This window comes from Alnus glutinosa, chromosome 7 (genome assembly GCF_958979055.1).
Source record: "Alnus glutinosa chromosome 7, dhAlnGlut1.1, whole genome shotgun sequence".
In the NCBI taxonomy this organism is placed as follows: domain Eukaryota; kingdom Viridiplantae; phylum Streptophyta; class Magnoliopsida; order Fagales; family Betulaceae; genus Alnus; species Alnus glutinosa.
In genome coordinates this window covers 23,132,475-23,145,321 of record NC_084892.1, presented here as the reverse complement: position 1 = coordinate 23,145,321, position 12,847 = coordinate 23,132,475, and the positions used below count along the sequence as shown (strand labels likewise).

The 12,847-nt window shown below is 32.9% G+C and overlaps 1 protein-coding gene across 1 annotated transcript; it reads left to right on the top strand.

Annotated features, from left to right (window-relative positions):
• Positions 1-9,151: 9,151 nt before the first annotated feature.
• Positions 9,152-12,553, top strand: LOC133873826 (probable protein phosphatase 2C 38). Its single transcript, XM_062311600.1, has 4 exons — positions 9,152-10,077; positions 10,607-10,974; positions 11,667-11,903; positions 11,989-12,553. Exons 1-4 carry the CDS (start codon positions 9,777-9,779, stop codon positions 12,217-12,219), a joined length of 1,137 nt encoding a protein of 378 aa, XP_062167584.1. The 5' UTR covers positions 9,152-9,776; the 3' UTR covers positions 12,220-12,553.
• The last annotated feature ends 294 nt before the right edge of the window (positions 12,554-12,847 follow it).

The following is a 12,847-nucleotide window of genomic DNA, read 5'->3' as shown; positions in this document are numbered from 1 at the left end:
TTTTACGGGATTTGATTGTTGAGTTTGGGCTAATTAAGGCTGATTAGTTATACGATAGAATATTAATTTAAATGATTAAATTCACAATTTTTTACGAGCTTAAGTTTTTCTGAGATAAGTGATGATTTAATGTAGTATCACAGCAACTTTCATGTGAACTCTTAACTTTATGGCACGATATAGCCCTTAGGGTAATTTCTAGTGGTGGATGTATGTGTCTAACAACGAAACTTCCGTTATTTTCTCCCGTTTTCATATTTTATCACAAAACTTTGAATGGTTTCGAGCATAGATCATAGGTTCGAATCCTTACTCCGGCAATTCCCTCTTATTTCAGTTAAATATTTTATAGATTGGATCTCTCGGTGAGGAGGAGTTTAAACTCACACGTAAAGGGAAGTGTTAGTGTTAATTCACTTTCATTTCAGTTAAATATTTAATATATTGGATCTAATTCGGTGAGGGGAAGTTTGAGCACACCCGTAAAGGGAAATGTTAGAATATTAATTTAAATAATTTAAATTATTTTTTCTTATCAACTTAAACTTTTAGGAGCATTCACAATGGGCTCTTCAAATTTTCTCTAAATTTAACTCTAGAAAACTACTAAGCTAGCCACTTTTCAAATCTACTAAATATCAAACTCTCTAAATATTTATTTGCTTTAACTAAATATTATTTTTTATTAATAAAACTAACAATTAGAATTTAATTTCTCTGTCCAATTACAACTTTAATTCAAACTGTAGCTGTGCATAGAGAGGAAATAACATTAAAAAATAAAAAAAAAAAATGACTTTTGCCTTTTGGGCTCTTTACATTTAAAGAGGAATTCTGACCAATGTTAAATATTGGCTAAAGAGCTTGTTATATGATTTTTTTTTTTTTGTCAAATTTTAAAGTAAAACCAAATGTAGAGAGGCCACTAAGAATGCTATAAAATAAGTGTGATTTAACATTATATGTTTTGTAGGCTTAGGCTAAGTTGGGAAGCTCAGAGGAGTTAACATTTCAGTTAAATTGTAGTTTGAATTATTAGCAATTTGGATAATAAATGTGATAATTTCAATGAGTCATATTTGTCTGAACAAGTCTCGAGCAATCCGCTCTCTACTTTTACAAATAAATTTCATAAAGATTCTATATAATCTGCACAAAAAATTACTGAAAATATGAGATAAGCTTGCATTGTGGATTGGGCAGATGTAGCTTTTCCAAGAATGGGAACAGTCTGAACAGAGCTTAGGCTTGACTGGTAATCAAGCAGGAATCATTTATTAAGCTTAAGATTCTGGAAGTGACCTCGAAAGATGAAACATGCTTAACGTTCACTAAATAACATGTTTGCATGAAATCATTGAAATGCGAGCTTTGCCAAAGAAGCAATGATCGCTAAACCCTAGGCATATTCCCATGCCCTACAGTTTGGTCTGTGACTCACTGCCTCTGCTTGGATTTACAAGCAACCAACCCATCACGTGTTTAACTACGCACATAATCCAAATTGTTAAGGAATATTATATACCCTTAAGTCTGCGTTCGGTTACTCTTCTAAGAAATTCCCTCTGGCCTTTTAAGCCCTCAGATTTTGCTTTCTCTGCTTTATTTGCTAGAAGAGAATTTCACATTGCACGAAAAAAAAGAAAAAAGAAAATGGAAGGTCATTGACTCATTGTCGTTTCTGAAATAATGTCTAATATAAAGCAGAATATAATAGTAGATACAAAAAATTTACGCTCTTCGGTCTTATAATTTACGTTTATATAATAAAGTTCAAATGGTAAACTCTTATTTATAGGAGAACCAGATAATACAAATAGATTTTAAGTACAATTAAATAATAGTTTTCAACTGTAAGTACGTCACAGTCTTTAACGGTAGGTACGTTACAATCTTCAACTGTAAGTACGTCCTAGTCACAATTGTGATAGTTTTCAACTGTAACTTAAATTCTTGAACTCTTAATATACTCTAACAATTTCAATGTACATATTTGGAAGGAAAAAAAAAAAAAAAAGTATAAGTACCCTTTAAACTATTAGCTAATTTGTAATGTTTCTTTTCAAACAACCAAAAATTTAAAATGTATCTCCTTTTTCTGAAATGACAAAAAAATTCCTAAATAAAAGTTTTAGGGTTAAATATATTTTAGCTCCCCAAACTATTAACTTTTTTTCGGATGGCCCCCCAAACTACTAATGCTTAGATTCTAGCCCCCAAACTACCACTTTCTGATTTTTTGGCCCCATCCGTCTATTTATGCCGTCAATTCTAACAGAAATTGGCCAAAAACCCGAAAATACCCCTCCTTTAACCGTAAGAATTTCAAAATGTAAGAGGGGTATTTTCAGATTTCTGTTTAGAATTGACGGCATAAATGGACGGATGGGGCTAAAAAATCAGAAAGTGGTAGTTTGGGGGGTCAGAATCTAAGTATTGGTAGTTTGAGGGGCCATCCGGAGAAAATAGTGGTAGTTTGAAGGGCTAAAATATATTTATCCCAAAGTTTTGTATATATATATATAGAAAAAAAAAAAAAAAAAAAAAAAAAAAAACCTTGTGGCTCTTCACATAAGACCCACCGTGGGTTGAGATTGGCATGAAAAGTGAGGAGGTGGGTCCAGAAAAGCTAGCAATTCTGCCACTTTTGGTCAAAAGACGATATAATAACGTGACACAGTGAAAAAAATTGTAATAATTCAGTGATCTAGAACACTCGATTTAACGATTGATGTCATATGGTCAGTATTAACAGGACTGTACACCACCCATTGTCGACGGAGATCAACCATTTTTTGTCACGAAATCCACCTTTAGCATACGGCGGACTTCACTATTTAGCCGCCCATGGGAAGAAGGTGGAATCCGCCCTTATCCACACACGGGCGAACGGATAATTTCACTTGACCGCCTCTTGAATCTGTTGCATACCAAATCTGACTTAGAAGATCAAAAATCGAAACAAATAACTACAGCCTACCATAAATCAAGCAATCAGAAAATCAAAACAAATAACGAAGTGGAGTTAATTTGGCGAAGTCAATTCTTGCTCTTCCTTTAGATTCCGGTTTTTCTTACTACGCTGAGAGGGAGGAGAATGAGAGAATTATATCTGAGAAGAAAGGCAAAAAAATAATTATTTGAAACACAAAACAAGCAAGATATAAGGTTAGAAAACCGTAATTGCTAGAAAATAGGTTGAGTGCAAAAGATGAAAAATAAAAATAGAGAGAGTCTTGAGTGACATACCTAGATGATTTTGCGAAGAATTAAAAAGGGGAAATACGATTATTCAAGAAAACTTGAGAGTTGAGAAGATTGAGGGAAGATTTGAGAGAGCTCGAGAGCCTTTTTTTGTTTTTCTTTGGTGGTGCAAAGAGAGAGAGAGAAAGGAGAAATGCGAAGCGAAAAGGGTTTCTAGAAAATTCATTTCACATGAGAAAGAAATATCATTTTTTAGAGCCTTTTTAAGAGCATTTCTAGTAGCCTCACCAAATTTTACTCACCAAAATAACTAAAAATTACTTTTTTCTATTCTGGTGAGCCACTTTATTAAAATTTCCCCAGCAGCCTCACCATTTTAACTAGTCAATATTCACTATTCCATTTAAATAATAATTTTTTCATATTTATTTATTTTTTCTCTATATAATATTTTTACAAAAAATCATTTATATCCATGAAATAATGACATTATCGTGTTAGAGATGGGAGATGAGAGAAGAAAATGAGAGAAAAAAGGAAAAAAGTGTGCTAATCATGTGAGAGAGAAAGGTGAAACAAAATTTGGTGAGTAATTTCAATCATCAAATTTTTTTGGTTAAAATGGTGAGGCTGCTGGGAGTGGTTTTTCAGGATTTTCATCAAATTGGCTCACCAAAATAGCTAAAAAACTATTTTGGTGAGACTACTATGAATGCTGAGCTTTCTAAACTTTAGTCAAATTTTAGCTAAAAAAATCTACTTTTACTATTTTAACAACCACTTTTCAAAATACTACTTATTAAACTCTTTAAATATTTCTCATCTTCAAAAAATGTAATTCTTTATTGATTAAAGCCCATATTTTCTCAGAATCCAAACACAATATCAAACGCATGCCCATCAATCAATGACAATAAAATCAAAACTTTCCACATACGCCAAACATAGAAACGTTTAATCACAAAATCACAAATCCCATTTTCCCAGCATCTAAACACCGTTACAAGTAATTGCTCATAAAAAATTAAAACGGTACCTTAATTCCTTTTTTGCAAGTCTAGTTTTGGTCTTTGGATTCTAGCTTCTGCTTCTACTCATGACCTCAATAATTTGAGACTTTTCTTTGGATTCTAGATCTTGCTTCGGAAAGTGAAGGCATGAAATAAAAAGTGAAATATTAAAAAAATCAATAGAGAAAGGAAATTGTGAGCCAAATTTGAAATGAGAATCTAACAAGAGCCAATTTGGAGAAATAGTGAAGAGTTTGATCAATCATGCTTTTTGAGGATATTCTCCAAACTTGGAAGAAAACTTTGAAATTAAGAACTTGTTGGAAATGCTCTTATATGAGCCAAATTGATTAATCAGAACCAAAATGGCGAACACGTATTCGTGGTTCTAGTAGGGTGTTTTGGTTCATATACAAAATACCTCAAATTTGAGATCCATTATTCTTGGGGAATGCAATGAACACAAATGCGTCATAAGAAATCCGCTTGCTTATATGTCATGGACTATAATAACAGTGCGGATATGCTGTTGGGAGCCCATCCTGTGACGTTCCACATCACCTGGGTATGTGAATGAGTATGTACTTATATGTATATTCGCACATTTCTTGACACAACGCGTTTTAAAGCCATGATGGCCATGAACTTATCAAAACTCCGCAGTTAAACTTGCTTTTGCGAGAATAGTACTGATATGGGTGACCTCCCGAGAAGTCTGATTCGAAATAATAAAAAGCGAACAATATTGTATTATTAAGAGCGAGTCGCTACACACCCCTCCTGATTTGATCTCATGTGACCCCTTTTTTCTGTATTGATTAAAAAAAAAAAAATACTGCGGGTATGCGTGGCCAACTTCTCAAGTGGCTTCAAAACAAACCTGCCACTTCTCAAGTGGCTTTAAACAAACCTCATTACTTACTTTATTACATTAACTTTTTATAAATTTATTCAACTTATAGTTTGCATCAATTGGATCATATTTATTTAAGTGCGTTTTATTTTAATAATTTTATTTTTAGAGTGGTAACATTTGATTGATAATGATACATGTGCTTGTGTCAGACTCACAGGTAAAACCTTTTCAATGGTAATCTTTTATAAGCAAAAAATGAGATTGTCAACTATATATATAACTATATATATATATATATTAAAAATATTTTGTTTTGTATTCATATTGTGCCTTTCATCGTAATTCTTGCTCTCTTTTTTTTTTCGAGTCAACTCATGCTTTTTATATGGTACAGCATGATTAGTTCCATTTCTAAGCCCTAGACAAACACAATTTCTCAACCAATATAAACTTGAATCAAATACGGCCTAGATGGATACTTGCTCCAAGTAAAACCTATAGTTTCAATAAACGCCTATATTTATGGCAAATTGGGAGGATTATTTTCAACATTTAGGGTTTATTTGGATCAGGGGTTTCAAAACGTGTGGATTGAAAATAGTAATTTCAAAAAGCAGTTAATGAAAATTTGAGTTTTTAAAATAAAAAACGTTTAAAATTATGCATTTTAAAATCGCCATTCTTTTTTCAAAAGTATTTTCAAACGGAACGCTTTCACGATATTGTTTAATAAAATACTTTTGGCCTACAAAATTGTAGAACAAAACAAAATCGTATGAGCTTCGGATTAAAAAATAATAATAATTAAAAAAGGACTCCTGCTAAATTAGATGAGGGAGATGTATACTTTCTTTTCAGATAAGTACTCCAACCGCATAATGATAATAATAAAAGTAATAGTAAACGTACAATTAACCACAAAAGGAAAAGCAACTCAAAACCATTATTTATATAAAAAAAATAATAATAATAATAATCTTATTTAGTAGATTTTTATAGCACTGAATGATGTGGCAATAAAAATTATCTACAATTGCTAATTTTTATTGTTACATTATCTAACTATATTACAGTTGTACAAAAATTTACTAAATATAATTACTCTTTAGAAAAATATGTAAGTGTTCAATCTTTTAAAAATACTTAAATTAGAAAAATTATACTTGCAAGCAACATAGCTGCCTTCAAAGAACGAAGTGCATACTTTTAATTAAGAAATTGCCAACTAAGATTACCAAAAAGTTTGTGGAGGAAAATTTTTATTACTTACATGACAGATAGTGAAAGTATAAAAAGAAAGAATTTTCACCCAATTTTAAGACAATCGATATTTCATCCCAATTTGTTGAAAAATTAAAATTTTATCAATTCCCATGATAGATTGGAATTGGGCAGAAATTTCTTACAAACTGATTTGTACGAAATTTTATACGAACCATATATAAAATTGACATGTATCTCTTGGCATGTGAGAAACACATATTGTTTTAATAACATGTACTTCTCACATGCTTTTTTAATAACATTAATATAAAAAAAACAAGTGATTCTCGCGTGCTTAAAGGACACATGTTACTTTTGTATGTGGGTCGTAGAAAATTTCTTATAAATCGATTTGTAAGAAATTTCTCTCCACCGGAAATTATCAATTTTAGTTTGAATTGTTTCTTTAGAGATTAGGTTCCATTTTAGTTGAATGTTTTCCATCTTAAAAGCATTCATTTGTCTTTTTAAGTTTTAGTTCTCCAACTTTAGAATGCTGACATTAGTTAGGCTTTCCATAGTTGGGGAAATGCCTATGTTTAGACTCATTCTAATATTTATTTCTTTTTTTCATTTGAAGCATTGTATGTGTTTACTTTTATTTAAAGAGTGCTTCTTGTATGGAAGCAACAACAACTTGATGAGAGATTCAAAAAAAAAAAAAAAAAAAAAAACAACAACTTGGTGAGAATTAATTATTGAATTGATAGAGTTTTCTACTTTTATCAAACGCTTCTATTACGTCACATAGTCATCATAAAACAGTTGTTCAATATTCTAAAAATACTTAAATTAGAAAAGAAAAAAAAAACAATTATTGATTGGTAATTAGAACATTTTATTTGTAAAACTCTCCTATTTCTAAATTTCATTTCAATTTGGTCTTTACTTAAAGTCTACCATAATGCTAATTAACTTGCACATAATCTAATTAGATGGATCCCATCTACTTATATCAAAGTGAAAGTATTCTTATTTCTTCTCTATCAACTTCCTCCTCCTATATATATATTTTTTATTCAAAAAGGTATAGGAAGGCAACCAAAGTGACTATTCTACCTAGGCATGACCATAGTAGGCTCTGCCCGCCAGGCAATTGTACAGGAAGAGCCTAGACGACCAAAAACAGTAAGCGCTCTCTCAAGTTCAATAAAGCCATAATTTGAATGTCCAACTCCACCGAAGACACTAACTATACTCAAGCCAATGTGATGGTAAACCAAATGCTTTTCATTTCGGGATTCGACCTTATGACCTTATTCTTATTGTTGAACTCAAATGCCACTAAATTACTCCTCTTGACGATAACCTCCTCCTAGATAGCTTTCCCCTTCCCTCTCTTTATTTATTTATTTATATTATTTTTATATATTATTATAGATAGCTCAAGAAAGTCTTATCAATAAAGTGACCATGGCATGAAGCACACCGGCTATGACCTTGGCATGGTGACAATTTGTTGAATCCAATATCCCTCACCCACTTCATTGTTTTTTCCCCCCTGTCGTACATGAGCTTCATGCTTTCTTTGCACCGCTCGATGTCACAACTATTTAAATTCAATGGCCACTAATTTAAAAAATGAAAATGAAAATTCATTCTCCCAATCCACTTGTATTTTTAATATTCCTTCATCAATTTCTACTCCTACTGCGTAATGCTAAAATCTGTAATTTTTGCCCATGAAAAATATGTTAAAAATCTAACATCCCCTCCTACCTACTTCTGTTTTCTTTTTCTTGTCCGTTTCACAGCCTTTTGTTTTCCCAAAAAAAGAGAAATAATCGTACACTCCTATCTTAAAATTGTTCAAAAAAAAAAAAAATAAAAAAAATAAAAAAAAAACCCAAAAACAGCTCAACTAGGAGAAAGCAATCAACAATCGCACCGCCACAACCCCAAAAGAAAATTTTTAAATTTGATTGGAGAATTTTTTTTATTTTTTATTTTTAAAAAAACTACGTATATTAAATTGGCAAGTGTTCAAAATGTATATAAAAATAATAAAATATTCCATCATTTGGACTAGATTCATCTAACAAAAAATATTAGACTACTTATATCATCATTTAAGGAAATTGTTGTTAGTACTCATACTAGAATCACATGATATACCTAGTATGAGTACTAACAGCAATTTCCTTAAATTTCATTATCTTTTATAAATGTAGGAAAAATAACATTTATTTGAAACAATATTTAAATAGTTTTTATTTTTTCTCTCTTTTTCTTGTCTTTCAATTTAAAAATTATTTAAATGATATAAAGAAAGGATAAGGAAAGCTATTGTGAAGTTTATTTGAATATGAAAGTAAAAAGTAGTTTAGTTACCTAAATTTAAGGAAAATTCAAAGGAAGTATGTAAAAATTAAGTAATTCTATATGTAATACCCATGTCACTCTAATAATGGTGTGGTTTTGAAAATTATCGTTGGATTTTTAATTAATCATTATTAAATTTTGATCAAATAATAATTTAAAAAGCACGTCATTATTAAAGGGATATATATATATGTTACATATTCTAAGAGTACACTTTATTGGGGAAATTTATTTCAATTTAATTTGGAAGAAATTTTGTCATATTTTTAATTTTAAAATTTATTTTTAATAGAGCATGTAAAAATACATTAAAAAAAAATTGAACACGTGTGTAAAAATGTGCTGTAATAAAACTCGGTTTAAAAATTAAAAAAATAAAAATAAATAAATAAAAATTGAGAGTATGAGATGAGCAAAAATTGCCTAAAACGATGGGTTACTACTCGTAAAGGTCGTGGAACTAAAACCTCAGCCATGGATTTAAAAAAGCTCCCAACAACGACTCGGCCACAAAAAACAAAAGAGAGAACACCAACAACAATGTCAGAGGTTGTAGTTTAAATCTATTCACTTCCTCCTCTTGGATCTCCGCTGACAAGCGACAACAATCTAAAGATCTTCTGCCGAAACACTCCAAGCCCCTTCTCTTATCCAGTGCTCCCTTTTGATCACTCTGATCTTGGACCAAACTCTGCCAATATCATTTCTCTATGTGCTTTTACAGCTAAGTCTGTTCCTGAAAGATGGCACACATGGAAGATACAAATGCATTCAACCCAGATTCAAGGTACACGGAACCAGCACACTTCCATATTCTCTGAACTCACATAAAAACTTGTGCTTTCTTGTCTGAAGGGACGTTGCTCAGTTCATTCTGCCCATACCGTTTTGGTCCTTTTCTGAAATTTTGTTCATATTAATGGTGTCTCGTTTTAGTGGGTATATAGTTTTAGGAGTTGGGGTTGTGGGTGTTGAGCATAAGCAGAAACTGGAATTGAGATTGGGTTATTCGGGACTTGTTCTTGACCTGCGTTTAAGGAATGTTTTGATTGCTGGGTCTTTTGGATGATAAATATCAAACATAAGCGTCTGTGAATCATAATAAGTGTTTGCTTGAGAAAATGGTTAAACCGTGTTGGAAACCGTCCGTAGTCGGCGATGGCTCTCGTCGAGGTGGTGATGCAAGCGGGAGGGTCGATGGCTTGTTGTGGTATAAGGATTTGGGAAACCATGTTCATGGGGAGTTCTCAATGGCTGTAATGCAGGCCAATAGCTTGTTGGAGGATCAAAGCCAACTCGAATCTGGACCGTTGAGTTCGGCAGGCTCGGGTCCTCAGGGGACCTTCGTTGGAGTATATGACGGTCATGGAGGAACCGAGGCTTCTCGTTTTGTCAATGACAATCTTTTCCGCAATCTCAAAAGTATGTTCTCATCTTTAATGCAGAGCTGTGTATTCAATTTGATAAAAATCTAGTTTCAACAATTGGTGCTAATGATTCTGTATATACTTCTGATAATTAATTGGCAACTCCTAAAAAATCTGGCCAATTGGATATTCACTATATCATTCTTTGTACTCTTCGAGCCCTGAAGATGTTAATATTATTATCCCCAAAAAGCCTGTGAAAACAACTAGTAGCAGGAGATGGAGAAAGCATGGAACTATACTTACAGTAGAACACTAAATATAAAGGATCACATTTATTAGAGATTTCCCGTTATAGTTATGTGGATATTCTTAGAATTATACGACCTTAAGTGAACCTTTAGATTCCAAGAATATCACTCTAGTTAAAAAACATCATGACAAACAGTGGGTTTAAAGTTAAACTTGTTGTATATGCGACCGTGCATCTGTGAAGCTATCACTGACAAATAGTTCTACTCCTGGTTTTAACAGGAGTGTGGTTGTTCTCATTTAATGATTAGTTTCTGCTATTTGTGATGCAGGATATGCATCTGTGCATCAGGGCATATCAGAAAATGTTATCCGAAAAGCTTTCTCGGCAACTGAAGAGGACTTTCTCTCTCTTGTTAAGAACCTATGGCTTAGTAAGCCACAGATTGCTTCTGCTGGAACATGTTGTTTGGTAGGAATAATATGCAACGGACTTCTATATGTCGCAAATGCTGGAGATTCCCGGGTGGTGTTAGGGCGAGCAGAAAGAGCTAGTAGGGAAGTCACAGCTATTCAAATATCTGCAGAGCACAATGCAAGTATAAAATCAGTAAGAGAGGAACTTCAGTCAATGCATCCCCATGATTCCCAGATTGTGTTGTTGAAACACAACGTTTGGCGTGTGAAGGGCCTCATACAGGTATTATTTTTGGCATTTTTAAAAACTGTAGGTTCTTTTTTCTTTGTCAGACAATTACTTATGATTCTACAAGCTGCATTTTTTTATGTTCGCATTATGATTTTTAGCTCGGAGCTCCTCAGCTCCATCTTAATGAAGTTTGGCTGCATTTGGCATTATCCATTGAATACTTCTAGCTCGATCTAGCCTTTCTAAGAATAAAAAAGACTAGAAAATAAATATAAAACAAAAAAAGTGTTTTCTACCCAGAAGCTTGATTCTTGTCTGTTTAATTATGGTTCAGCAGAAGCGATTGTGTTAGAATGCAATTGGTTAAGCTGAAGTAGTCTAAAGTGGATTCCCAAAATTGCTTACCTTCTAGGTTTTGGCATGTCCATATGGTGTCTAGTGAACCTCTTTCAGTCTTACATTACCAGAGTGATGGTGTCTTCTAAGTGGGAATACCATATACAATTGCCATCCTTTGGACACTATAATTTCAGACTATTGTTATCAGGTGCTTGTGAGTTGTGGCAGCTTATAGCATATGCAGACTTATAATATGGCACCACTGCATGAGAACTTATTCTAATCTGTAATTATGCAGGTAATAAGCAACGAGCAAGTGCATAATGAGATTATGAAAGACTGTTGGGTGACTTAAAAACGCATTATGAATTACCATTTGTTGAAAGTTCTTATTTCTTTTGCAGGTTTCAAGATCCATTGGTGATGCATATCTGAAGAAGGCAGAGTTCAATAGAGAGCCTCTATTACCTAGATTTAGACTGCCTGAACCCTTCTTCAAGCCAATCCTTAGTTCAGAGCCATCAATTTCAGTACACAAACTACACCCTGAAGATCAATTTCTCATATTTGCTTCTGATGGTCTATGGGAGCATCTTACTAACCAGGAGGCCATCAACATTGTCAACAATTACCCACGTAACGTAAGATTTCACTGTCTATATTGCAAACATAACTACAGTCAAAACAATGACTTTTGATTGATCTTTCTATTCCTTTGCAATCCAGGGAATTGCCAGGAGGCTTGTCAAAGCTGCACTTCAAGAAGCAGCTAAGAAAAGAGAGATGAGGTACGCAGACCTGAAAAAGATTGAAACAGGGGTGCGGAGACATTTTCATGATGATATCACAGTTGTGGTTGTGTTTATAGATCCCCATTCAATAAGTAGGATTCCCCACCGCAGTTCTCCTCTTTCAATTAGAGGAGGTGGAGGAGTCCCAGCTCCTGCCAACTTCTAGTCCAGTGGACCTCTTACTAGAAAATTCTCTTGATATCCTTGTTTGGAAGACTGTTCTCGTCTGAAATGTCTTACTGCCGCATAAATTTCAAGGTTCCCAAAGTGGAGTACTATGAGAATTAGCACATACTTTCCTGGAAGATTAAGAGTACTGATGCAGATGTGTACAAAAAAATGCATTGTTTAATGCAGATTAAGATGAGACATGCACCTTATCCATGTAGATATATGTTCTTTTATTATTATTATTCTCTCATTCTGTTGTTATTATAAATAGAATTTGTGTAACCTATGAGTTTATGATTTATTGTGCAGTCTCATTCTTGCTTCAGACATCAGAAACAAGAAATGCTGTTTTGTGCATTGTTTTCTTTATTTAAAAATTTGAACAACAATTGAAGTTAATCTTGTGGCAGGGCTTATCTACAGATGATATTTTAAAAAGGCACAGAAAATTCTTAGGTTTTGACATAGGCATGGCAACTGTACAATATTTTCCCCATGGAATGTTCAGACAGAACCAAAAATTTTGGTTTCCCTCATGAGATTAAGCTTGAAAAGCAAGTTAGATATTAATTTGGGTTTCACTCATGACATCACCCAATCCTCCATCTTGTATTATTTTTGGA

What these genes read in the sequence shown, in the direction of transcription:
- LOC133873826 (XM_062311600.1), top strand. Translation starts at nt 9,777, where the DNA reads ATGGTTAAACCGTGTTGGAAACCGTCCGTAGTCGGCGATGGCTCTCGT. An exon ending in GTGTGAAGGGCCTCATACAG is followed by an intron (nt 10,975 to 11,666) that starts GTATTATTTTTG and finishes TTTCTTTTGCAG; the next exon opens with GTTTCAAGATCCATTGGTGA. An exon ending in TCAACAATTACCCACGTAAC is followed by an intron (nt 11,904 to 11,988) that starts GTAAGATTTCAC and finishes TTTGCAATCCAG; the next exon opens with GGAATTGCCAGGAGGCTTGT.